General features: G+C 38.2%; 1 protein-coding gene across 1 annotated transcript in view; it reads left to right on the forward strand.

The window, feature by feature from the left end:
• The window catches only part of AP1G1 (adaptor related protein complex 1 subunit gamma 1), a 75,684-nt gene extending 51,767 nt beyond the window's left edge, over positions 1–23,917 (forward strand). Inside the window, exons 12-23 of the mRNA XM_008702382.2 lie at positions 1,733–1,873; positions 2,632–2,686; positions 7,043–7,165; positions 7,343–7,432; positions 8,053–8,180; positions 9,068–9,172; positions 9,848–9,989; positions 10,184–10,310; positions 14,605–14,712; positions 14,823–14,983; positions 18,019–18,117; positions 19,771–23,917. Of these exons, the coding sequence (XP_008700604.1) occupies positions 1,733–1,873; positions 2,632–2,686; positions 7,043–7,165; positions 7,343–7,432; positions 8,053–8,180; positions 9,068–9,172; positions 9,848–9,989; positions 10,184–10,310; positions 14,605–14,712; positions 14,823–14,983; positions 18,019–18,117; positions 19,771–19,872 (1,381 nt within the window). The 3' untranslated portion in view covers positions 19,873–23,917. The remainder of the gene's footprint in view (positions 1–1,732; positions 1,874–2,631; positions 2,687–7,042; positions 7,166–7,342; positions 7,433–8,052; positions 8,181–9,067; positions 9,173–9,847; positions 9,990–10,183; positions 10,311–14,604; positions 14,713–14,822; positions 14,984–18,018; positions 18,118–19,770) is intronic.
• Positions 23,918–26,421: the final 2,504 nt, after the last annotated feature.

Genomic DNA, 26,421 nt, shown 5'->3' on the forward strand with positions numbered 1-26,421 from the left:
GTACAGGCAGACCTGGGAATAGAAATTAGACCTTCTGACTCCTCTTGTGTTGTTTCTTTCTCTATTGCTCATGACTGGGCTTTGCATTTCGAAAGTAAAACCTGTGTCTCCTTGACAGGCTGTTTCACACTAGGAGCTCGGACTCTGGAGCCCGAATGCCTCATTTCAAATTTTGGCTCTGTCTTTATTAAACTTGGTTTGGTTACTTAACCTATCTCTGCCTCATTTGTCCCATATGTAAAATGGAAATACAAGAGCACCCACTTCAGGGGCACCTGGGTGGCTCAGTCAGTTAAGCACTGCCTCCAGCTCAGGTCCTGGGATCGAGCCCCGGGTTGGGCTTCCTGCTCAATGGGGAGCCTGCTTCTCTCTCTTTCTCTTTCTCTCTCTCTCCTTCTGCCCTTCCCCACTGCTCATTCTCTATCTCAAATAAATAAAATCTTAAAAAAAAAAAAAGAGTGCCCACTTCAAAGGGTTATGCAGGATTAACTGGGTTATTATATATAAAGTACTTAAGCACTGTGTAAGAATTAGCTATTGTATTCCTGTAAAGATTGAATGTTGTTTATAGATTAGCTAAGATAAAAGTATTTCTTACTTGTTAAATTGGTATTTTGAAAGTCAGTTTATAAACCATATTTAAAATCATTGACCAAATATGAAAAGATTCATGTAGTAATCTTCTAACTTTTATATGTTAAATATTTCCGTTGTGCCTTAGTTGCCGACTTTGATAGGCAGTTACGGAAACTTTTATTTGCCTGCATAGCACATGCCCTTTTTCCCTTTGCAAAGCCCTCATTCTCTCTTTTGTTCCCCACAACCCAGCTTTTTTGAGATAAAATTAACACAAACGTGTAAGTGTGAGGTGTACGGTGCGTTGATTTGATATATATTGTGAGGTAGTTACCACCATGGCGTTAGTGAACACCTGGATCATACCACATAGTTACTATTTCTTTTTTGTGGTGAGAATATATAAGGTCTACCCTTTAGCAGCTTTCAAGTATATAATACATTTTTGTTATTGTTCATTGTTGTTGTCATGCTGTACGTTAGATCCCCAGAACTTACTCATGTTATGGCTGAAGTTTGTACCTTTTGATCAACAACATCTCCCCTTTCACCCCAACCCTGAGACTCTGGTAACCACCATTCTAGTCTGTTTCTATGCTTTTGACTTTTTTACCTTCCAGGTGTAAGTGACATCATACAGTATTCATTTTTTCTCTGACTTATTTCACTTAGTATAATACCTTCAAGGTGTGTTTTTATTCCAATTTTCTATATATCTTTTGATGTATACTGTTATATCATTTTTGGACAGAAGTGGATATAATAAAAAGAGAACATGGTGGCTTTATCACATTTTTAAGGAATAATGCAAAGAGGTATTATCATTTAGTAATAATTTCGTTGCTTCTCTTTTTTGAGCCTTGTAACTGTTCTGAATTTCTTCTTCATAGACTGTTGAACCCAAACTGCATTTTTGGTCATAAGCAGTGTATCTTTTAGAGCTTTTAGAAGAAAAGTGTTGAATAAAGATTAAAAATGTTAAAACTAACCTTGTTAACTTTGGTTATCTTGTATACGAAGGTTGCGATCACAAGATTGTGGAAGGACATCAGTACATCAGCCCGTACTTGATGTTCAGAAACAACACACCTGGGTCTTTGTTTCATTCCTACTATAAATACCATAACTTTTTTTTTAAATTTTTTCCCTCTGCAAGGCGTGCAATGGAATTGAGTTTTGCTTTGGTAAATGGGAATAATATCCGAGGCATGATGAAGGAATTACTTTATTTTCTGGATTCATGTGAGCCGGAATTTAAAGCAGACTGTGCATCTGGAATCTTTCTTGCTGCAGAAAAGTAAGATTTAATGTTTACATTTATTGGTAAAAGATGCTTGGGACTTTCTGAAAGCATCTTTACAACATGGGGAAAATGTTGTAAACCTATTTAAAATGTGTAATGTTTATTTCAGGCTCCCAGTTAGAAATTTGCTTCATTAGAAGGCCATTCCAGCCAGTATTTATGTATGCTAAGACCAAAAAGAACCCTACTTTCATAAAATCTCCTCTTGTATCTGTCCTTTAACTTCTCATCTATGAAGAAGAGACTAGAAAAGCCTTTGTTTGTGGGTTTTTTGGTAGAGAATAGAAAAACTATAGCATCATAGCATCTAAATTGTGGTTCTGTGTAAAACTGTTAGGAAGACGCACCTCAGTTTTAGCAGTATGATGATTTCTTCTCTCTGCACCGTGAGTGTAAGGGCATGAGCTTCTAGCCCTGGTGTTGCCTGGGTCTGGGGACAGCCCCTTTCTTCTTTCTTCTCTGTCCTCTTGCTTTGTCTTTATGATATGTTTTCCAAAAAACTGGAGATGGAGTCCCATGTCTCAGCTCAGTAACTCCTTTTACAGTTATTATGTGAAACATCTGAGTTTGTGTACCATTTCATTACCCTTTGAAATGGGGGTAGCTGCTAGATTTGAAGGTAAGATGTGTCCAAAAATAATCACTTTACCAGTAAACCTAGAAAAGACTATGGGACAGTATTTTTTAAAGTCACTGAGCACAGAATAGTTTACAGGTTCCAATTGTTTCATCTGGTGCCATTATTTCCGCAGGTATGCACCTTCCAAAAGGTGGCATATAGACACAATTATGCGTGTTTTGACAACGGTAAGTAGTGTTTTTTTAGTCAACGTATACTAAGTGCTGGATGTGCTGATTAATGAGGCAGACAAAGCCCTTGTTCTCATGAAGCTTTACATTCTAGTTCTAGTGGGGAGATAGGAAATTCATGGGAAAATACGAACTATCCTGTTAGGCAAGAAAAAATACTACGAGAAACACTGAAGCAGCATGAAGGACTATAGTGATGGCAAGGGAGAGTGGAATATGGGGCAATGGGCCAAGTTTTTTAGGTAGAGTAGTCAGGGCGGGTCACTCAGAAGAGGTAACACTTGAGAGAGCTCAGTGAAATGAGCCATGCAAAGGTTTGGAGCAACAGCAAGTGTTGCAAAGCCTTTGAGTAGCAACAAGTGTGGCCCGCTTGGAGGCAATAAGAAGGCAAGTGAAGCCAGTAGCATGAGGGGCAGAGAATGGGAGGACAGAAGGAGGGCCTGGATTATATAGGGCCTCAGAGGAGTTTGGAAAAAAAATTTTTAAATATATATAGGAAGCCATTGGAGGGTTTTGAATGACGAGATTTATTCTGAATTTAAAATTATGGTTTTATAAGATAGTATTTCTTTGGCAGTCTTCCAGAGTTTTGGAGCTTCCATGTTTATCATTTGGTTAATAGGGATTAGAGATTTAACAGTCAAAATGAAAGTGTAGTGACATATAAAGAAAACATAACTATCTATGTCTAATTGCTGTCACAGAAGTAGGTACCATAAAGAAAAACTTGTAAGGCAAAAGGAAAAAAATCTACAAAGTTAAAAGGCAAATGACAAGTAGGAGAAAAACACTTAACATATGACAGCATGTTAATATCTTTAATCTATATATAATTTACAATTAATAGAAAAAATCAAACACTGTAATGGAAAAATTGGCATTTGAATAGACATTTCACAAAAGAAGAAAGAAATGGCTGGTTAACATTGACAAATATGCTTACTAATAAAGAAATTTGGGGTGCCTGGGTGGCACAGCGGTTGGGCATCTGCCTTCGGCTCAGGGCATGATTCTGTCGTTATGGGATCGAGCCCCACATCAGGCTCCTCCGCTATGAGCCTGCCTCTTCCTCTCCCACTCCCCCTGCTTGTGTTCCCTCTCTCGCTGGCTGTCTCTATCTCTGTCGAATAAATAAATAAAATCTTTAAAAAAAAAGAAAAAAAGAAATTTTACTTACTAGTAAAATTACAAAGTAGGTATCATTTTTCACTCGTCATACTTTTTAATCTAATTCCTAGTGTTAGTTAGGAAATAGAGAAATAGGCAGTACTCTCCACTTCATATTGGGTATAATATGGTGCCGTCTTTCCGGAGTATACTTCCGGAAATCAAGAGTTGGCCAGTTAACTGACTGAGCCACCCAGGCGCCCCAGTTTGTACCTTTGAACTCGTTAATTCTCTTTTTAGGAATTTATCTTGGAAAAATTAAAGGACAAGTGTACAAAAACGTATGTACAAAGATGTTCATCCCAGTCCTGTTTATAATGGGAGGAAACTGGAAATACATACAAGTCTCCAAATGGGCATTGGTTAAGCAAGATATAAAACATCTGTAGGAAGGAACGATATCATTGAAATTATGATGTGTGTATATATATTTGTTGCTGTGGAATTCTGTCTGTGACATGCTAGTTTTCTAATTTACTTGAATTAACTTTGTAAAAAGTTAATAAATGCAGTAATGGGGAAATTATATTTTAACAAAAGCTATGAATCAGGACACATTTTGTTGGTTTTTATAAGGCTTAAATGAAGAAAAAAGAGCTCTTGAAGAAAAATATTGTCAAAATCAAAACCATTCTTTTTAATGCTCCTGCTTTTCATTTTTCTAATTGACTTGTATAATCTTATTTTGGTCCTGTGATTTTTCCTCTTTAACTTATTGATGTGCTGGATTACATTAATTGATTTCTGAAAGTTGAACTAACCTTCCATACCTGGAATAAATCCCACATGATTATGGTGGATAGGTCTTTTTATACATTGCTGTATTTGATTTGCTAATATATTTTTTAGGATTTTTGCATCCATATTGGTGAGAGATACTGGTCTATAATTATCTTTTATCTATGTGTTATTTAGTTTTTTTTTGTTTTTTTTTTTTAAGATCTTATTTGTTAAGAGAGACAGCCAGCGAAGAGAGGGAACACAGTCAGGGGGAGTGGGAGAGGAAGAAGCAGGCTCCCAGCGGAGCAGGGAGCCCGATGTGGGGCTCGATCCTAGAACCCTGGGATCATGCCCTGAGTCCAAGGCAGACGCTTAATGACTGAGCCACCCAGGCACCCCAATTTGTTGTTTAATCTCCAAATATTTTGGGATTTCTTAGCTATCTTTGTGTTAGTGATTTCTAGTTAAATCCTGTATGACTTTTATTCTATTATTTATTTTTAAAAAGATTTTATTTGTTTATTTGAGAGAGAGAGAGAAAAAACACAAGTGGTGGGAGGGGCAGAGGGAGAAGCACACTCCCCACGGAGCAGGAAACTCAATATGGGACTCAAGACCAGGGCCTCGGAATCGTGACCTGAGCAGAAGGCAGACACTTAGACGACTGAGCCACCCAGGCGCCCCTGACTTTTATTTTTTTTAATTGAGATGTTTCTGGGGCACCTGTCTAGCTTAGTTGGTAGAACATATGACTCTCGATCTCAGTGTCATGAGTCCATGCCCCACGTTGGATGTGGAACCTACTTTAAATAAATAAAAATAAATAAATTTGAGATTTTTTTTTTTATGGCCCAGAATGTGGTCTGTCTTGGTGAATGTTCCATTTGAGCTTGAGAATAATATATCTTCTGCTGTTGGATGAAGTGGTGTATAAACGTCAATTAGGTCATGTTTTGCTTCCTCTTACTTACAGCACTGCTTTTTCCCATTAGGGAAGAAGAATGTAAAACAAATTACTTATTTTTTTAGCTTCTCTCCATTCCTTTTTGACCATTTCCCCAAACTTCTCTCTCTGGCTTTTAGCAGGAGTGTGTATCCCAATCACCTGGGGTTTTTCTGTTTCTGTCTCTCTCTTCTTTTCCTTTCCCTTTTTCTTTCTCTCTCTCCTTTTCCTTTTCCTTTTCCTTTTTCTTGGTCTCATTCTTGTAAATCAGATCCACTCCTCTGCCCAGCAACAGGAGCTTGATCAAGGTGCCTGATACTAGGCACAGGTTCCACTGTTTATATGTCCTGCACAGCTTGGTTATCATAATCCTCTGACAAGGCCAAGATTTAGTTTCCTTGTAGGTTAAATAGCTTTATTGTGTCCCATGGTTGCAAATAGTATCTCAGATTCTGCTAGTCAAGAGGACATTAAAGAGACCAGGTTTGTTTTTGTTTTTAAAGTGTGGATGATTAAATATAAAATATTTCCCCTTTCTGGGATGAATGGTTCTGTAATTTTTATAAACTCTAGCTTTTAAAGGACAGTGTGATATTTTAAATAAATTGAAGTTTTAAAAAGGTTACTATTTAATTCTTATTTAAATGCTGCCCTTTTGGGGGGGTGCCTGGGTGGCTCAGTCTTAAGCATCTGCCTTTGGCTCAGGTTATGATCCCAGGGTCCTGCTCAGCAGGGAGTCTGTTTCTCCTTCTGCCCCATCCCGCTGTGTGCATGCACTCTCTCTCTCAAATAAATAAATAAAATCTTTAAAAAAAATTTAAAAAAATGCCACCCTTTTGGACCATTGATATACACTCCCCTCTTAGTCCCCCAGAGTAATGTGGCTTCTGTAGTTAGCCCATATGATTTTAACTTTGTTGGGGAGTTGGGAGAAGGGAGAGGTTGTTGTAATTAAGTTCCCAGTGAATATACTTCTTAAATTTTTGAAATCTTAAACCTAATCTGTTTTGAGTAGGAAAGGTCTTTCTTTTCTACTCAAATGTATAAAGGTCCTTTGTATTTTACTTTTACTTTGACAGAGGAGATTTTTAAAATTTTTTATAAAATTAAAAAACTTAGAATATTCATTTAAGGGGCGCCTGGGTAGCACAGCGGTTAAGCGTCTGCCTTCGGCTCAGGGCGTGATCCCGGCGTTGTGGGATCGAGCCCCACATCAGGTTCTTCCGCTGTGAGCCTGCTTCTTCCTCTCCCACTCCCCCTGCTTGTGTTCCCTCTCTCGCTGGCTGTCTCTATCTCTGTCGAATAAATAAATAAAATCTTAAAAAAAAAAAGAATATTCATTTAAATAAGTAAGACATTTGAATAGGTAAGACTTTGAAGTTTGAGCTGCGTGTATAAACCTGAGAATTGGAACCAGTTTTATCTTTGAGGATGCTTTGTAGTAGTCTCCTTTGAATAAAAGCAATAGCTAACATTTCTTATCATTATGGTGTGTTTCTAAGGGTAACTGCATTTCCTTTTAGGCAGGAAGCTATGTTCGTGATGATGCAGTCCCCAACTTGATCCAGTTAATAACCAATAGTGTGGAAATGCACGCCTATACTGTCCAGCGCTTGTACAAAGCAATTCTTGGTGATTATTCTCAAGTACGTACTTTCTACTTTGGTGGGGAAATTACCCATTATGTTCCTGGTGTGTTCTTACTACTAACACTCTAGATGTGCCTTGGTTTTGACGTTTATGATTAGATGACCTGTGATTTGCGTTAGTCCTTGGAAGGATTAAAAACCAAATGGTGACAAATGGTGACTTTCTTTTGACAGCAACCTTTGGTACAAGTGGCTGCATGGTGTATAGGTGAATATGGAGATCTTCTTGTATCAGGCCAGTGTGAAGAGGAAGAACCTATTCAGGTACCCTTTGTTACTCTTTCAGGAGGGGAGAAAATAGTGGCTTTGGTTATAGGAGGATAGTGTTTAATGAGGAGTTGAGTTTGATTCCTTGAAAACCTGTTAAAGAAGTTAATGCCAGAATTATATTGGGAAACTTAACAGTTTTGAGATGGAACTTACTAGCCCTATGTGAGATTTTAAAACCACCTGCAGACCTACTCCTTACCCCATCAGACTGAATTATATTGTTTCTCCTACCCTGTGGCTTGATAAGAAGAAATCAGACATATCCATGTCTGCATTTGCTTATTAAAAGACTGGCTTTAGGAGAAGTTATGGCAACAACACTTGAACTCTATTTATCCCCCTTTTATTTTCTTCCTTACTTCTGCCTCTTGAAACTAATATAATGTGTCTCTCAGCCCCCTCTGGGTATTTTCCACTCTTTTTTTTTTTAAACCTCCCTCCTACCTGCTTCTGATTGATGGATCAGCTTGGACAGTTACCATGGCAAAGCACAGATTGTGTTAGAAGTTTTGGTAATGATGGTAGAGTTGTCTTTCTGGGGGCATCCTGTGACTTGATATCAGATTTAGATATTTACTGTTAGAATTCACCCTACATTTTTTTTTTCTCCCCAGGTAACAGAAGATGAAGTGTTGGATATTTTAGAAAGTGTCTTAATCTCTAATATGTCCACCTCTGTGACCCGAGGTTATGCCCTCACTGCCATTATGAAGCTTTCTACTCGATTCACCTGTACTGTAAAGTGAGTATGGAGAAAAAGTAGGATGGACGTGTTATTTGTAATTTTTAAAAACTCTTCGTTACGAAAATTTCAAGCAAAGGCAAAAATAGGATAGTTAAATGAATTGTACATTCCTATTATTCCACAATAATAATCATTAATTTGTGGTTCATCCTTATTTTATCTATACTTTGCTCCCTCTTATCCTCACACCCCACCATTTATTATTTTGAAGGTAAAAAGTTATGTTTTTAAAATCTGATTTCTAATGCCTTTTCTCTTTTTTAAAGTAGAGAAGTTATTTCCCTGTATAAAGGTTCTGGTTTATTATAGTATTTTGAGATGTCTGAAGAGGAAGAAAATCATGAAGGTTTTGGTGGTTAAATGTTTAAATTTTGCTCTTCACTATTTTGAATAAAAGTCAATTGGATTAGTTTCCCAGCCAGGCATATTTAAGGCAGACTTATTTCTCTTAGACTTTCTGTAAGGCCCTGTGGAAAATGGTAGTTTTTACTAACTCTTTAAATTGTGAACTAGAAGAATTTGTTGTCAGGTAATAACCCTTTGTTGATAAAAGCTTATTTTAAAGTTGTTAACGAAGAGAATGAACATTATACACTTCTTTTGTAACAAATTAATAATTGGTACTTTTTTCTAGCAAACTTTAGGTTATGGGACATTTAACAGACAAAATCTAGCAATACAGTTAGAACAAGTATAGTGGTAAATGATGGTGTTGAGGTAGATGTTGGATGAAAGAAGACAAAGGAAAGGTGTTTTGTTTTTGAAAAGATATGGAAAGAGGAGTATTTCAGATTTTTAACCAGAAAACTGGTTTGTTTATTTTCTCTGCTTGTTTGTGATTTTTCTTTTGGGTATTTGAATTTGTTTGTCATTTTATCCCAAAGCCGAATTAAGAAAGTGGTTTCAATCTATGGAAGCAGCATTGATGTGGAACTCCAGCAGAGGGCAGTAGAATATAATGCACTTTTTAAGAAATATGACCATATGAGGTAAGTGAAAGAAGCTAAGCAATGCATGTAGCTGTTAGCATCCTGAGCAGATTGTCGTGATAATCCGCAAGGGAGACTTATTCCTCGTGCTTTACTAACTGGACACCACAACTCTATTTAGTCCTAATTGCTGACTGCTTTTATTTATCCATCTTCTATTCTGCCTACCCTGTAAAGACATAAGTTAGCTGTGTCCTCTCATTCACCTTCTCCCCTTTCTTTTGGTATGAAATGTTTGCTTCATTTTCCATTTTATTTGGTTAAGAAGTGGGAGTTGTTTTTTTTTTTTTTTTCAAGAGAATCTCATTCCAATATTTAGCTTTGTGAGGCGTGATCTTTTTTTCCACTTCTGTTATGCAGTATCATCTTGATTGGAAATTGTTAATACCTACTTATTTGCCTTTCTTTCATACCAATTTCTCTACCACTGAGAAATCCCAGTCTCTCGGGATTTAGGTGGACAGTTTGTCTATTCAAGGTTTCTTGCCTGCCCTTAATCCAGCCAGGAATTTAGGTCATGTATTCTTGTAATCCATCTTCTATTTTAGTGTGTGTGTTACAGGGTGGGGAGGGGAGATGGCTGTCCATGTTTGACTCCAATATAGTAACAGTGATTGTCTTGGGTAGGGAATCTAGGTTAACTGCCTAGAATTTAACCACTTCAGATTCTTCCAGGTCTGCCCTGCTTGAGAGAATGCCTGTCATGGAAAAAGTGACCACAAATGGCCCTACTGAGATTGTGCAGACAAATGGAGAGACAGAGCCAGCTCCACTAGAGACCAAACCACCACCCTCTGGGCCACAGCCCACCAGCCAGGTAGCTTTTCACTCGCTTATCTGGGAATCTTTGTGATCTTATAGTTCCTTATAACCTGTCTCTCAGCTGATTCCCTTCAGTGTTCCTGGATTGATCGATGGCTCTCTTCCTTATTTTTAAGTGTTGAAAGAGCTTTGCTTTAGCTGCAGATTAGACAAATGACTAATGAATTGAGATATTATTTCCTTGTATAGGCCAATGATTTATTGGATTTGTTGGGAGGAAATGACATAACACCTGTTATTCCAACTGCACCTACAAGCAAACCAGCTTCTGCTGGTGGAGAACTTCTTGATTTGCTGGGAGACATCAACCTTACAGGTGAGACCAGACTGGAGTTATTTAATGCCTTGGCTGAGGTTATAAAGGCCTTGGGGAAAAAATACACTGAACATAGTCTTTCTGGCATGTGAATCAGTTAAAGAGGGGAGAGGCTGAGTGAGAAGTAGGAATGGAATCTTCACAGCATCTGGGATATAAACTGCCATGCTAGTATTCTAGAGCTAATTCACAGGGAATACTTAAAGTCTAATTTTTAATATTGGGAGGATAAGTTGCTCTCATAGTATTTAAGATAGAAAGGACTTTCAGGCGACAAAAGAAATATATCTCAAGTCACTTCTGCTTTTAGTTAGTGTCCTAAGACATCACTTTTGTATGTTTCTTTCTACTCATGATTAGCTTTCAGGAGCCAAGGCCACTTGTGGAGGATGGACAGATGTTAACCTGTTTTCCTCTCGCCCTCTTAATAAAGCAATGGAGGGAGAAAATCATCCATGATGATAATATTCAAACATAACTTTTCATTTGGAAACATTTTTTTCTTATGTTTGTTTATATGTAGTAGACGTTAGTAATTGTTGATGTATTATTCAGTGACATTATGAACCCCCAAGTCCAAGCGTATCACCATAGCATATAATTTCTATCTTAAGTGATTTCTTTAAAAGTATAATGGTGAGTTACTGCATGTGTGACCTCAAATAGAAAATAGCCATAGGATAAGGATTTTGAATGGTCATCTAGACAAGCTATCAGAGGCTAAATGGTTTTTCCTAACACAGCTTCTTCCCAGAGCTTATGGTTTATATTCATGTCTTAACAAAATTTCAAAATGTTACTGATGTGTATATACTTTTGAGTCATTCCCAAATAGTTTCAGATCCTCAGATGCCATAGCTCTACTGGATCTATCGAAAAGCAAAAATAACCCCTTAGTTAAAACATAGTGTATAGGTGATTCACTTTACTTATTAACATATTAGCATTTCCATGTTAGTCCATAATCTTCACAATTATAATTTAAATGGTTGTCTAACATTGCATTAAAAAGTTTGCATTGTTATTTACTCAATTCCTTACTATTGGACATCATGTTTCAGATTTTTCTTGTAACTAATGCCTCAACAAATATCATCATTACATCTGTTTCCTCTTATTTTGGATTACATTCTTAGGTCAAGTTACTCAGTCTTTCTGGTTCTGTTTAAAGTAAGAATGAGAGGTGCCTGGCCGGCTCAGTCAGTAGAGTATGCAACTCTTCATCTCGGGGTTGTGGGTTCGAGACCACCTTGGATGTATATTACCTAAAAATAAAATGTTTTAAAGTAAAAAAAGGATGTGGGTGCCTGGGTGGCTCAGACGGGTAAGCAGTAGCCTTCGGCTCGGGTCATGATCCCAGGTTCCTGAGATCGAGTCCTGCATCGGGCTCCCTGCTCAGTGGGGAGCCTGCTTCTCCCTCTCCCTCTGCCTGCCGCTCCCCCTGCTTATGCTGTCTCTCTCTGTCAAATAAATAAATAAAATCTTTAAAAAAATTTTTAAAAAGATGATAAATACTTTACCTTATGAGCTCTTTATGAGGGATGGTGACTTATTCAGTACATGCAGGACATGTAGTATGCACTTAGTAAATGTTGTATCTTTTCCTCAGTGCATCTGTCTACCAGTTTCACTGTACAGTCGTGAGTATTGTGTATTATCATTTTTTAAAAACCCTAACAGGTGAAAGACTGGCCCTATTATTTTGTTAATTTTTGTTTTTTTCAATCACAGGGAGTGTTACATTTACATATATTTTTGTATTACACATGAATTTCTTTTTTGCATATTCCTTTTGTATCTTGACTCATTTATCAGGGGGTCTTTTTTTTTTTTTTTTTTAAAGATTTTATTTATTTATTTGACAGAGATAGAGACAGCCAGCGAGAGAGGGAACACAAGCAGGGGGAGTGGGAGAGGAAGAAGCAGGCTCATAGCGGAGGAGCCTGATGTGGGGCTCGATCCCATAACGCCGGGATCACGCCCTGGGCCGAAGGCAGACGCTTAATATCATGGGGTCTTAATGTTTTATTTTGTTTCTCTTTTTACGTTTTTACTTTCCTAGTGTTACATGAAAAAGCAAACTGATAAAATGTCAAAAGAGCCTGGATTTTCCTTATTCATCATGTGTTTTAAACGCATTTCCCCATTTTCTTTATTAGGTTAAAGATTTTTGAGTTTTATATTCTTTAAGCCATCATTACAGTCATATATCCTAATGCACAGTCATTTAAGTAAGTGGAAATTAAGAAATAAATTTAGTGTGTGTTTTTAGGGGAACCGGAGCAGTGAGTTTCCATTGTTTCCCAAAACTACTTATTGTTCCTTTACAGGAGGAAAGAGCTAAAATCTGAGGGACTTAGGGACCCATAATCCTGGCTATATATTTTGAGTAGCCTCTGATTTTCCATGGGAATGCATTTCTTTTTTTCTTTTTTCTTTTTTTTTTTTTAAGATTTTATTTATTTATTTGACAGAGAGAGGCAGCGAGAGAGGGAACACAAGCAGGGGGAGTGTGAGAGGGAGAAGCAGGCTTCCCGCCGAGCAGGGAGCCCGATGCGGGGCTCAATCCCAGGACCCTGGGATCATGACCTGAGCTGAAGGCAGACGCTTAACGACTGAGCCACCCAGGCACCCCATGGGAATGCATTTCTAAAATTGTTTTGAAAATGGAAATTGTAAGAAAATTACTAGATTAGAGTTCTAAAAGTTAGAACTATATGAATATCTTGTTATACTTGATTGGTAATGTGCGTGACTGCACTTGCTGTGGTGTTCACATTTGTTTTAGCTTCTTGTGGTTTGCTTAGCCATATATATTTTTACCTTCCTTGCTAACTTTTAGTATGTCATTTTTTTTCTTGTGTACTTGGATATTTTTTTAAAAAAGATTTTGGCCTTCCTTCACTTTGTTAATCCTTTTCAAAATGGTATATTTTCAGATAATTTAATAAGTTGTTTGAAATCTGTTTAAACCTAAAATGCACTCTCTATTTTGCTGTGTTTTCTTATGCCTTTTCTTGGAATCCTGAGTTCTCTCAGTTCATGGCCATTTTCTATCACTTACATGATCTTCAGCTTGTTCTTACTTGCAAGTATCAAATAAAGATGGTCATTTGGTGACTTCTTTCCTCCACTTCATACCACTTCTCCCAGGGTGTGTGTGCATGTGTGTTAAAATTTTATTATGCAGTATTTAACATCTATAAGGTTTAGTAAATGCCTTGATCTACTTAGCTTACAAAATAAAATCTTATTAAATTATTGTTATTATTAAAATACTATTTTACCTGTCAGATGTTGGCAGTGTTTGGAGATATTTTTGATTATCACAGCTGGGAGGATGCTACTATCATTTAATGGGTAGAAGCCAGTGGCGCTGGTAAATACCCTACAGTGCACAAGATAGCCCCCTACAGCATATAATTAGCCTAAAATTTCATTAGTTTTGAGGTTGAGGAACTTTAGTTTAGAGGTATAATCATGTTCAGCTCTGCAATTGCCAAATTGTTCTCCAGGTTGTTTGTACTAGTTTACATTCCTATAGTAGAGAAGTCTGCATTGCTCCATATTCTTATCAGTATCTGGTATTATCAGACATTGAAATTTTCACCGTTCTGTTGGATGTGAAGTAGGATCTCATTGTGGTTTTAAACTTTATATTCCTTATTACTGGTAATGTTCAGTATCTCTTTACATATGATTCTCTTTTCATTCAGATTCCCTCTTCTGTTAATTGCTTGTTTATATCTCTTACCATTTTAGGTTGAATTATCTTTTTTTCTTACTGATTTGTAGAAGATATTTATGTTCTGGATACTCATCCATTTGCTGTTTTGTAGCAGACATTTTCTGCTGCCTGTGGTCTGTCTTTCATTTTTATTATAGTATTTTATAATGAATAAAAGTTACTGATTTTAAACTATTTGAATGTTTAGTTCTTTTCCCTTTATGGTTTCTTTTTCTTTTTTTTAAAAGAAATATATTATCTATCTATCTATTTAGAGTATGAGGAGGGGGAGGGGCAGAGGGAGAGGGGAATCTTAAGCAGGCTCTGCACTCAGCGTGGAGCCTGATGTGGGGCTTGATCTCATAGCCCTGACCCAAGCGAAACCAAGAGTGGGACGTTTAACTGACTGAGCCACCCAGGCTCCCCTGGTTTATGCTTTTCTCATCTTATTTAAGGAATCCTTCTTTTAACCTGAGTTATAACAATTTTCTCCTGTATTTTGTTTGTTTTTTTGTTATTGTTGGTGAGCTTTGTCATGCTGACTTACCATTGAAATGTTTCATTTAGGTGCTCCAGCTGCTGCTCCTGCTCCTGCCTCAGTCCCACAGATATCCCAGCCCCCCTTCTTGTTGGATGGGCTTTCATCACAGCCTCTCTTCAATGACATCACTACAGGTACGATTACTGGTGTCTTCACCCTCAGTGAGAGGTAGTTACTGAAGCAAAGAATAATTGTGTAAGCATTAAGCTGACTGCAGTTAGACTGATCTTCCTGTGCTTTCCAGGCATCCCCTCCATCACAGCATACAGTAAGAACGGCTTGAAGATAGAGTTCACCTTTGAACGGTCAAATACCAACCCTAGCGTCACAGTGATAACGATACAGGCCTCCAACAGCACAGAGCTGGACATGACAGACTTTGTTTTCCAGGCTGCGGTACCAAAGGTACTACAGCGTCGTCTTTGCTTTTGCCTTTGATTAAAGATGGATTGATTTTTTTTTCCCATGCATTTGATAAGGGATATATTTTAATGTTTAGAAGTTAAACTAAATTTGCAGATTTAACCCAAATTAACAGTAATATATTATGGTTCGTTGAAGCGTGTCATTTTGAAAGCATTTTACTTGGTCAGAAATATTCTTACAGTATAAAGAAGGGACATTCTGGTAATAACTAGTGAGACTCACAGCAGAATTCTGCAAGGTGGTCTGGTAATGCTCAGGCCATTGAGGATGGGCGGGGTTCAGTAATACAGTGGTAAAAACCTGAAAAACACAAATTCTAACATAGAATTAAAATTCATTAAGATGAATAACTATCTATTTCATATTCTTTTCTGGTTTTACTGGATCAGAATTAAAAGTTTGCATCTCTTGATATTTATTTAAGTGAAAGAAACATTCCTTCTTCATTAATATCTAGTTTAGTATTGATCCAATCACTGCTTCTTTTTGTAAATTGAAGCTTTGTTTATACCAAATCTTAGTTTGAGGAATATTTATGTCTGTCCTTGAATAATGAAAAGTTTTGTATAAAGAAATACCGAGAATGAAGAGTGGGCAAAATTTTTCTGTCAAAAACAAGATAGTAAGTTTAATTAATTAATTAATTTATTTCAATAATATTTTTTATTATATTATATTAGTCACCATACAGTACATCCCTGGTTTTTGATGTAAAGTTCGATGATTCATCAGTTGCATATAACACCCAGTGCACCATGCAATACATGCCCTACTTACTACCCATCACCAGCCTATCCCATTCCCCCCTCCCTTCTGAAGCCCTCAGTTTGTTTCTCAGAGTTCATAATATAGTAAGTATTTTAGGCTATATGATGTCTGTTGTATCTACTTGTTTCCGCAGTTGGGGGAAAAAGCCGTAGTTAATATGTAAATGAAAAAGCATGGTTGTGTTCCAATAAAACATTTACAAAAACATGTCGGGTCATTCTTGGCCGATGGGCCATAGTTTGCCAGCCCTTGTTTTAGACTAAGCTAAGCTACTCTTCTCAGTGACATTCAAACAACACATTTTTGGAAATTGAAGACCTTTTCTTTTATTTGTGGTTACTGCTGACTTTGCAGCCTCCTTTACTTGCATTTTTAGGAGCCAGAGTAATGTAGATGTTTTTAGAAGCACTAGAGTGGGGTGGTTTCAATAGTAGTTGTATGATGTTAAGCAAGCTTAACCTTTATGCCTCAGTTTCTTCATTTACAAAGGGAGGATGGTGGCAGTGATGCCTACTTCCTAGGGTTCATTTGAGGGATAGATGAGTTTTATGTGCTGTGTACTGTTTTAAGTACTTCTCTTTTGTTCATTGCTCAGTAAATGTTAACTGCTGCAACCTTGGGTTTTACACTTGTTACCATAGGCTGTGCTCTAGCAACATAGCATCTCTGCCATTAAAGCATGGCCTTACTTTTGGTGCTGTACTGTATCATACCTGTTTGCATGTCGTGATGTACCCTGAACTTCAAAATAATCATATTTCGTAGATTCTATTATTACTTTTTATTATCTCTGAAATTGAGATGCATTTTAAAATTGGTACTTTATCATAGTTTAGTTGGCAGCCTGTTTTCTTTGTCAGTGGTACATAAAATAATGGTGTGAAAAACAATGGCATCCTACATTTGATGAAATAAATGTAAATAATAATATTTCAGCTTACATAATCTATCTTGACAATAGAATTGTCAAAGACCAAACATAATAAGTCCGTGAGTTGATATAAAATCTCTTTATTCTTACAATTTTGGTCCTAAGAGAAGGCTGGATAGACTTTACTCCTCTTGTCCCCCACCAGCCCTGCTCCCCACCTGTCTCTTTCTGTCTCTCTCCCCCATCTCTTCTCTTTCTCTGTCTCTCTCTCCCCCTCTTCTCTCCTTTACTCTTCTCTCTGCCTCTCTTTCCCTCTCTTTTTTCTCTCTTCACTCTCTATTATTTTATAAGACTATACTTTCAGGAAAGATTTTTTAAATCCTAGTATGGGGGTGCCTGGGTGGCTCAGTCAGTTAAGCGTCCAACTCTTGATCTCAGCTCAGGTCCTGATCTCAGGGTCATGAGTTCAAGCCTTGCGCTTGGCTCCATGCTGGGCATGGAGCCTACTTAAAAAAATTAAAAATAAAGTAAAATCCTAGTATGTACAATAGCTACATACATACTATATTGTGCTAACAATTACAGTTTACCTGTCTTGCTGATAGCACTTTTATCTCTCTTCTCTGTAAACAAACAAGTAAAACCCACCAACACTACAAATCATGGCAGTTGGCTTTTCCAGGTTTTTTGCTGTATAGGCTAGCTCTGCACGAAATTGTTCTCTTAAGACCTGTGACCCAGGTGGGGGAGATCCTGATGTATTCCACATACATATTAACAGCTTGGCTCTTTCCAGCCTTTCCTTACCTCTGTCATGTAACCCTTGACACATTCCAGATTATGTAGACTTGAGAAAACAAAAGTTAAAGTCTCCTTATCCCAACTATCCAAATATACAAAAGCATAAGGCCTGTAGTTGGTGATTGGTATGCTGTTTTGTTATTTCTAGAAAGCGTTTTTTTGTTTTTCTTTTTCGTTTCTTTCTAGCTTTTTTCTTTCTTTCTTTTTTAGCCTCAGGCACCCATTTTTTACCTGCATAGTTGATCAGTTACTATTAAGTGAGGTTGCCAAAACACAAATTGGTCACCTTTTGAAAAGTGGTAGGCTAAAGTTCCTTCTGCCTGAAAGAGGAGAGTGGCTTATTGCTAGTTTTCATGATCAAAGACCTAACAGTGGGGTTTTTAAAATAATGTGAAGGTTATAGCCAGTCCACATACTATGAATTGCTGATATCTGGAAAACAAACATAACGTAGTAGTAGGTCAGTCTGTTACTTGAGTAATTATCCAGGTGTCTGATTTTTTTATTTGTTGACATCTCTGACATAGTATTGAGTGTATTATTTTTTCTGAAGAGTGCCCTTTGTTCCCCACAGACATTCCAGCTGCAGCTTCTGTCTCCTAGCAGCAGCATTGTCCCAGCGTTTAATACGGGGACCATCACACAAGTCATTAAAGTTCTGAACCCACAGAAGGTGAGTAGCACGTTTGAAGAGAGTATCTGAGTGAGGGGTAAGCATATTTCCTGAAATAAAATTCTGCTTTGTTTCTCTAGGTTTTTTCTGACTCATAATTGTAGAAGAAATCTGTGAAAATGTCTAGTCTAACCTCTTTATTCTTTTGTAGATTAGATAATAAACACAGCCTAGACACTTGAAATCGTTTAGTGGCAGCATTAAAATGCAGCTTTTTTTTTTTTTTTTTTTTTTTTTTTTTTTTGAGAGGGAGAGGAGGCGGGAGGGGCAGAGAGAATCTTAAGGAAGCTTCACACCCAGCAGAGAGCTTGATGTGGGGCTTGATCTCATGACCCTGAGATCATGACCTGAGCTGAAGTCAAGAGTCAGACACTCAACCTGAGCCACCCAGGGATACCTAAAATGCAGCTTTAAGGAATTATCTATTTAGAGGCTTAAAGGTCTAGTTTTTTGCAAGAATAGAAGGAAAGCTTAGACATTTTAATCTTTTTTTTTTTTAAGATTTATTCATTTTAGAGAGAGGGAGAGAGAGAGAGCATGTGGGGGAGGGGGAGAGAGAGCTAATTTCAAGCAGACTCACGCTGAGCACAGAGCCTGACACTGCTCGATATCACAACCTGAGTAGAAACCAGGAGTCAGATACCCAACTGACTGCGTCACCAATGTGCCCCTTAGAAATTTTAATTTTTATACAAGTTACAGTCTAGAGTAAGAGTATCTGTAGAACCCCATATATCCATATTTACTACTGTGATTATTGAGTGCTCACAGTACAAGTGGAGGCATTTTTAATGAAACAGCCAAATGAAAAGTAGCTTTAGAAACTGAAATTAAGCAATGTTTTCATTATATCTTCTCAAAGAAGTAAATTGACTCCACTTTTAATAGTCATCAGTTGACTGGTTTTCAAACAGTTTTTGAAAATGGCTCAGAGAATTTCTTCACCTTGAAAGATTTCTAGTGGTATCTCATAACCCCGGTATGATGATTTCTTCCTCTTATAACGTTTTGCCTTTCTTCTGCTACTTACTGGATTCTAAGTTTCTGCCTATAGTACCAGCGCAGATTCCTTTGATGATCTGGTACATAGAGTAAAAATTTTCTTAGTGCATTAATATTTGAAATCTGCCACGTAAAGTAAAAGGGGTTTATAACTGAGTTATCTTAAAACGACTTCTGTTACCATAAGTTAACTTTTTTCTTTTATGTTTTGGGAACAAAACAAGTTTATGTTCACATTTACTCTTGGTTTTACAGACAAAGCAACTGTATCTCTGAGTTTAGAGCATAAGATGAGTATGTTTACCTCATTTTTCTGGAAACTTGGAAAGAAGGGTTGAATCTTTTTGAGAAGCACTCAGCCAGTGTTACTGTGAAAATGCTCCTGAGTGGTTCTGTCCTGTTAATGCGGTTCTAGGATTGAAGCTGATGGTGTGTTCTGGAGATACACTTCCTGTACTCGACTGTGTGATGTTGGCCAGAGTACTAGGCAGTAATGGTGGTGGTAGTGGTTATTTGCCTGTGTGTCATTTTTGAGAGACAGGTTTGCTCTAAAATAATTTGTTTTCTCTGATTAAAAGTCTATTTGTGGACCTCACAGATTCTAGAACTTTCCTTTCACTGTGTAATTTGCGATTCTCTGTTCTTCTACAGCAACAGCTGCGAATGCGGATCAAGCTCACATATAACCACAAGGGCTCAGCAATGCAAGATCTAGCAGAGGTGAACAACTTTCCCCCTCAGTCCTGGCAATGAGGGCCTGGCACCATTCTCATTCTTGTCCCACTCAATCAAAGGAACTCTGGGAAGGAGGTTGTGATCGCTGGCAAGTCCCCCCCAACTGTACCATGGGCATGAGGAGCTGAAGAGAACTGTTGAGGAGGATTTTCCTGAAGTTATTGCTGACCTCAAAGCATTGTCAAAGATGAATCTCCTCTCCTCCACTGTTGAGGCCGGCTGCTTCTGGAGGCTACTTTGCACTCTTCCTCCTCTTCTCCTTTGTCCGCACTTCTTCACCCCTCCCACATTTACAGCCAGAATCAACATTCCCTGGGCCCCTGAGGAAATAAGCAGCTGGTCTGGAGGAGAGGACTGGAATCCATGGCAAGGAAACACTCACTCTGTCTCTGCAGCAAAGAATTGCCCCTTCTTTCTACTGTGTTTTTCTGTGGACTGGGCGAGGTGGGGGTATCCATTCCTCACTAGCTGGGTTACCATCTTCAGGCGCTTTTTACATCAGGCATTCAGAATGGAAATGTTAACAATGGACATTAGGGAGCCCTGCCTTTTTCTACTGGTTCCCCCAATGTTTGAAAGAGGCATTAGGCTCCTAGTAGCCTTTACTGTGCATTGCTGTATACACACAGACACACACATGTATGTATGTTTGTTACCAAGACCTGGGCAGACCTGGAGAGGTTATTTGTAAACACTGGACAGTGCAGTTAAAAAGAGCTTTTGTTGAGATTTGGCATGAAGGATATGGTGCTCTATTTGTAATAGAAACTCCCAAGGCTCTTCCAGCTCCCCTTTCTCTCCATTCTTTAGCTGTAGTCATGAATACTGTCCATGATTTTCAAAATCGATTCCCCTGAAAGTGCAAAGTGGACAACTTCTAAAAGGTATATTAATAGTTATTAATGCCCCTGTCCCCACCACAAATTTTAAAGTTTCTCCTAAGCCCATAACTTGCCTGTTGAACTATGGTAAATGGGTGGAAAGAGGAGTTCGCTTTTTAAGATCAGACTCCTTAACAAAAGCACCTTTGCCCATAGGAAGAGTGAGTATCAGACTCATCCTAGAGCATATTGGAGTCATCTTCTCCATTACTCCAAACCTTCCTTTTTATTTCCTGAGCCTGGCTTGGACCTTGGCATTCCGTTTGAATTCCTTCTTCTAACTGGAACATTTGTGTTGTATCTGTAACACTGGCACTGAAATAAAGACCACGCGGTTAAAGAAATCTTTCCTATATTGTACTTTATGGTGTTGGAATGAAGCCTTGTAGCTTCCTTGCCCCCTGTGTGAGAGGAAGTCTTATGGACATAGGGTAGGCATATCCTTTCCTGAATCTGAGAAGTTGGTCTCATGAGAGAGGCCAGTCTCATGAATATCTGCATCAAAGACCTGAGGTGTCTGGAGCTTTTTAAACTAGGGAGAGTGCCGAGTGCTTTTTAGAAAGGAGCCTTGTATTCTCAAACCTTATTGCTGGAATGAGGTAAGGTGACTCCTGTGGCACATGGTGAATGTACTATGTACGTTCTGCTGCATGGGTGCCATGTCTGATGTACTCCAGAAGAGAGGACAAGTCAGGCCCGCCTTGCTCTTAGAATGTTTGCAATCATTACTGTACTGAGTACAGTATAAGGACGACTTTGGCTTTGGTCTTAAATCTGGATACAAATATCATTCCCCCCCCTCATTTCACCAAGCCTTTACTAAAATCTTCAGTGTCTTGTCAAATCTCGCTCTGTATCAGATGCTGGATTATTCCTAACATTTGACAAACTGGGGTTGAACTAAAAGGCTCAAAAGGGGAAACTTTCTGGTCTTATCGTAAACAAGAGCAAGATTTACTAAACTTACTCTACTGGGTAAATGGTTGCGTCAAGAACAGGATATTATCTTGTGCAGTGTTAGTAAAGGCAAGTGTGGACTAATGTATGTTTCAGACAACTTGCTTTGCCTCTGCAATGAAGAATAGCCTTTCAAGGTTTCTTTGCCGACTGATTTCATTGGATGGATACTTAATGCTGTGAAACATGATAGGATTAACATAATATTGGTAGATTTCTCGAATAGAATTTAACATTCCTCTTTGGGTTAGAGGCTTTATTTTTCTCTCACATTAATAGTTGACCAGCCCAAGTTTCTTTAGTTGGACTGAACTGCATCTCAGAAATCTGCCGAAGACCATGCTCTAAGACAGTGCTAGCCAGTGGAGCTGGAAAGGGTCTACTCTAGTAACAAAACATCTCCGTGGGTGATTATAGTTCTGAGGTGGAGTTATGTGATTATCCATAGCTTTGTCAGGACGGGATAAAAATCATGGCCTTAATGCAAAGGGTGCTGCCTAGAATATTTGAAGTGATTTTGGAGAGTGAAGCTGAGCACCACACTGAAGAACTAGCGGCCAGAAAGCTGCCTAGGATCCTGATGGTTGTGACGACTGTTTCAAATGATGGGATCTTTGAAGGCTTCAGCGTGCCTTAGTTTCTAGGATCAGAATTAGTTCTCCTTGTACTTGGCCTTCCTGCTAAAAGGAGAAATCTCTTACTTTCTATGAATACTTACACATTTCAGTAGTTTCTTTCCCTGGTATGACCATGCAAGGGGGGGCGAATTTGGATGGATTTACGATGTCGGAGCCTTTGTGAGGAAAGTGATTTCCATGGCTGTCTTAATAACCCCAGGTGATGAGCAGTGAGCCTACACATACTCGGACAATTTCACATGCACTTTTACCTCATTTCCCCCTCTTTCAGAATAATGTATCCTATCACTCCCACCCCCTCCACCCCAGTAATCCTAAGGGAGGATTCATCTAAGTAATCTGAAAAAAAAAAAAAAAAGTAGGAAGGGTGCTCTACCTGAGAAGCTTCTCCCACAATGCTCTGGTGCTCTTACCTTGAGGTAATTGGGACAGTTTTGGAATGTTTTATGCTGTGTGAAGTGATCATCTGTTTATTTTAAGGTCTTTCTCATTTAAAGAAACATTCCTCAGTGTAACATTTGGGAGGGGATTCTTTCCTCTTAACTAGGTTAAAGATGTGGTTCATACCCTTTATTTGTCCCATTCGTAGAAGAAAGTAGACATTTGAAACTGTTCAGCACTAACGGTTTGAGTATTTCCATCTACTGTATAACATGCTTTTCAGTTTTACGTTCTTCTAGAAGAGTTCGGAAGGTAGGCTATACGGTATTTGAGGTTCAACTTCCTTATTTTACTTGGGCCGTGAGAACTAGGGGGAAGAAAGAGTTTGAATGTGTATTCTTTTTTTCTGGTGAATGTATTTTATCTACATCGTTTTAAACCAAGTGGGAGCTAGAGAGCAAAAAGTGGATATTTACGAATTTGTGGTTGGTGGAGAGGTGGTACATGACTGTATACTCATGTGTTTGGGAGTGGGGAGGGTCTCTGAGGAGCGGAAAGTCCTGAAGTTTAAAACACGTTGACCAGCTGTGGCTCAGGAGGGTGGGGCTGCTTGTGGAAGTGGAATCGCTCTTTTTCAAGCAATAGTAGTGAGTGGGCTCCATCTGCAGGGTTCCAGGACCCAGGACACTTAAACAGAAGAACGTGCTGAAGCAGCTTGCGGTGTTGCTTCGTGAACTTCCGTGAGGCTGATTCTGGCTTCAGGATGGAGCATCGGAGTTTTTTTGTTTTTGTTTTTGGAACCTGCCGTTGCGCTTTGTGTGTTTTGTTTTGTTTTCAATTTGGGGGGGGGCCTCATGGGAAAGAGCTTCTGGACTCTTTCCTTTGTGAACTCCCACTGTGTCCTTGTAAAGTCCCTTTTCCTTCATAATTGTTGTAAGTTACATTTTCATTAAGCCCCATCACATCTTCTTTACTGTAAAAATATTAAAAGGCTGTTTCTAAGTGGGACGGCTAATTCTAATTATTGCAGACATATTTTTGAGATGTAAAAAAAAATTTAAAATTAAATGATAAGTCTTAGAGGTGAGTGAGGAATAAAATGGATGTAAACATTTACATGGGATGCATTAGAATTCTGCTGTGTGTATTGTCTTTTGGTTGAAACAAATTATGAACAGTGACTAATAATAAAAAGTCAATACTCAATGATTTAAAATTTGCTTCCTTGCTTCTTACAAGTGGATTACAGAATCCTTGAATGAATTCTTATTCCAGAGCTTTGAGCTAAACTTGCTGACCTGTTAATGTTCCTTTTACACAGAAATCTCACCTAGAATTTGAACAACCTAAAAAAAACTTGTAGTCTGTAACAGTCGAAAGTGCAATTGGGAATTTTAATTAATGATTATTGACTCATGCTTCTCCACATGTGTGAATTTTCAAACAAGGCAAAGAAATCATATCAAAGTGAAATGAGTATTTAGGGGTGGTAATGGTGGTAATTTGTAAATTGTTTAAAATGTATCTGTGCCTGAGAAGACGAAAGTTTGACCAGCCAAAATGAATTCTATTTCATGATCTATTTTATATGAATTCTTCATAGAAGTGAGAGTGGTTGGATGTTGGAAGCTATAGGTTTTTAATTACTTGGGTGATCCCTGATACTCCCTTGATTGAGAAGGGGGAGAGCGTGAAAGCCCCTTAAGTGAGAAGGAGAAGAGAAGCCTCGGCATTTATCTGGTTTATGCAGAAGTGCCCTTTGGCACTGTTTGATAAGTGACATTTCTGTAATCTTATATGTGGTTTAGTTAAAATTCATCTTTGTTTCTAATATTAAATTTAGTTAACATGTTCATCTGCATGTAATTTCATGTTAAAGGAAAATAGAAAAGCTACAGTAGAAAACTTTAGCCAGTAATAGACTTCAGGCATTTACTCAACAATACAATGAGTAGTGTTCAGATTTGAACTTCAGTCCAGAAGGACTGAGTTAATTTTGATCACTTTTAAGGTTTTTCCATGCTATTTCCTCCCCTAGTTCAATTGTCCCCATATTTTGAAAAATACATCCCTTCAAACCCTGAGGCCAGGTAAATTGTACCTGTTTCTTTGGAACTAAAATAAAGACTATCTAAAACTGGGGCGCCTGGGTGGCTCAGTCAGTCAAGCATCTGCCTTAGGCTCAGGTCATGATCCTGGGAGTTCCAGGATCAAGCCCCTCATCGAACCCCGCATTGAGCCTGGAATCCGGCTCCCTGCTCAGCCTGGAGTCTGCTCCTTCTGCCCCTCACCCCACTCTTTTGCTCTCTCTCTCTGTCTCTGTCAAATAAATAAAATCTTAAAAAAAAAAAAAGAATATCTAAATCTGTTCAACCTGTGGTAGAAATAAGAGATTTAGGCCTAAAGATGACTTTGTGATCATTAAAGGAGTGGGAACTAGCTATAAATAAGTGAATGTAGTAAGACCTTACGGCTCTTCTACCATGCTTTGACAGACAAACTTTTCTTCTCCAGACTTTCTTTTGATTTTGTAGTGAGGATTAGGAAAAGCTTCTGGGATAAAGAGTGTGTGTGTGTGTGTGTGTGTGTGTGTGTGTGTGTGTCCCCGTCCTTCCCTCCCCAGGTGGAGAGAGGTATGTACAGCTGTTTATAGGAAGGATACAGAGAGAAGGCAGTAATGACTTCTCTGTCTCTTGGCTTGATCTAAACAGTGATTTTTGTAACGATGAACCTGCAGTGAGGGCAGATGGATTTTTGCACAGAAATTCCCAGAGGATTTTATTTTTAGGGTTAGTCTCAGCTGTTTACCATTTCCAGAAATCGTAGTTATATAACCCTTGGCATACATAATGCACGTTGCCTTGAACTGGGAAAGAACATGAATATGTGACCTTTGAAACAATATAAAATGTTAATGGCAGTGCATGATTTGGAAAGAAAAAGGATCCAGTTGGTTGACTCGTGTGATCTTAAAACACAGGAGATCCTTAAAGAGTTCCATTGTAAATGATTCCCTGGAGCATTTGGGTTGGTAGTTTTTTGTTTGCTTTGGTTTTCCTTTTGAAAGAGTTACTACTGTTGTTGATGGATGAAGAAGTAGTAAATACATAACTTTTAGCATATGCTTGTATTCTGAATTGATGCATTAGCTCTTATTCCATTGATTAAAAAAAACTAATCTACCACTACTGTTCCCCAGCATGAACTCAAAATGCTGGTCCTGGGATAAAATCCTTCCCCTTCAGGTGATCAATAAAAAGCTTCTTATGAGATCAGGAAAATGTAATGTATAAAACCAGGCTTTTAGAAACACTAATTTTGAATCACATTTTGATCTTTCCACTGCCCCTCTGCCCTCTGTCAAAGTACACTTTTCTACCCATATGGGTGCCTATAGCTTATATACCAGTGTTCTTGCTGGAAGGAGTTACCCAGTAAGCATGGAAATGGGAATTCAACTACATTGAGTACTTTCTTGAAAGTAGTTTCAAGGTAGAAGGAAGACCCAGGAGGCAGTCAACCTAAGAGCTTTTTTTCACTTTATACCAGGCTCATAGAAGTCATTTTTAATTCTAAAATGAGACAAATGAAGACTACTGGAGATTGGAATTTTGGCATATACAAAGTATCTCATGTGAAGGGAGAAAATAGTGGCCAAACTCTTGTACAGAGTCAGAATCTACAAAAGTGAGATTTTGTCTGTAATTTAA

The sequence above is a fragment of the Ursus maritimus genome, unplaced genomic scaffold (genome assembly GCF_017311325.1).
Source record: "Ursus maritimus isolate PB19 unplaced genomic scaffold, ASM1731132v1 scaffold_19, whole genome shotgun sequence".
Taxonomy (NCBI): domain Eukaryota; kingdom Metazoa; phylum Chordata; class Mammalia; order Carnivora; family Ursidae; genus Ursus; species Ursus maritimus.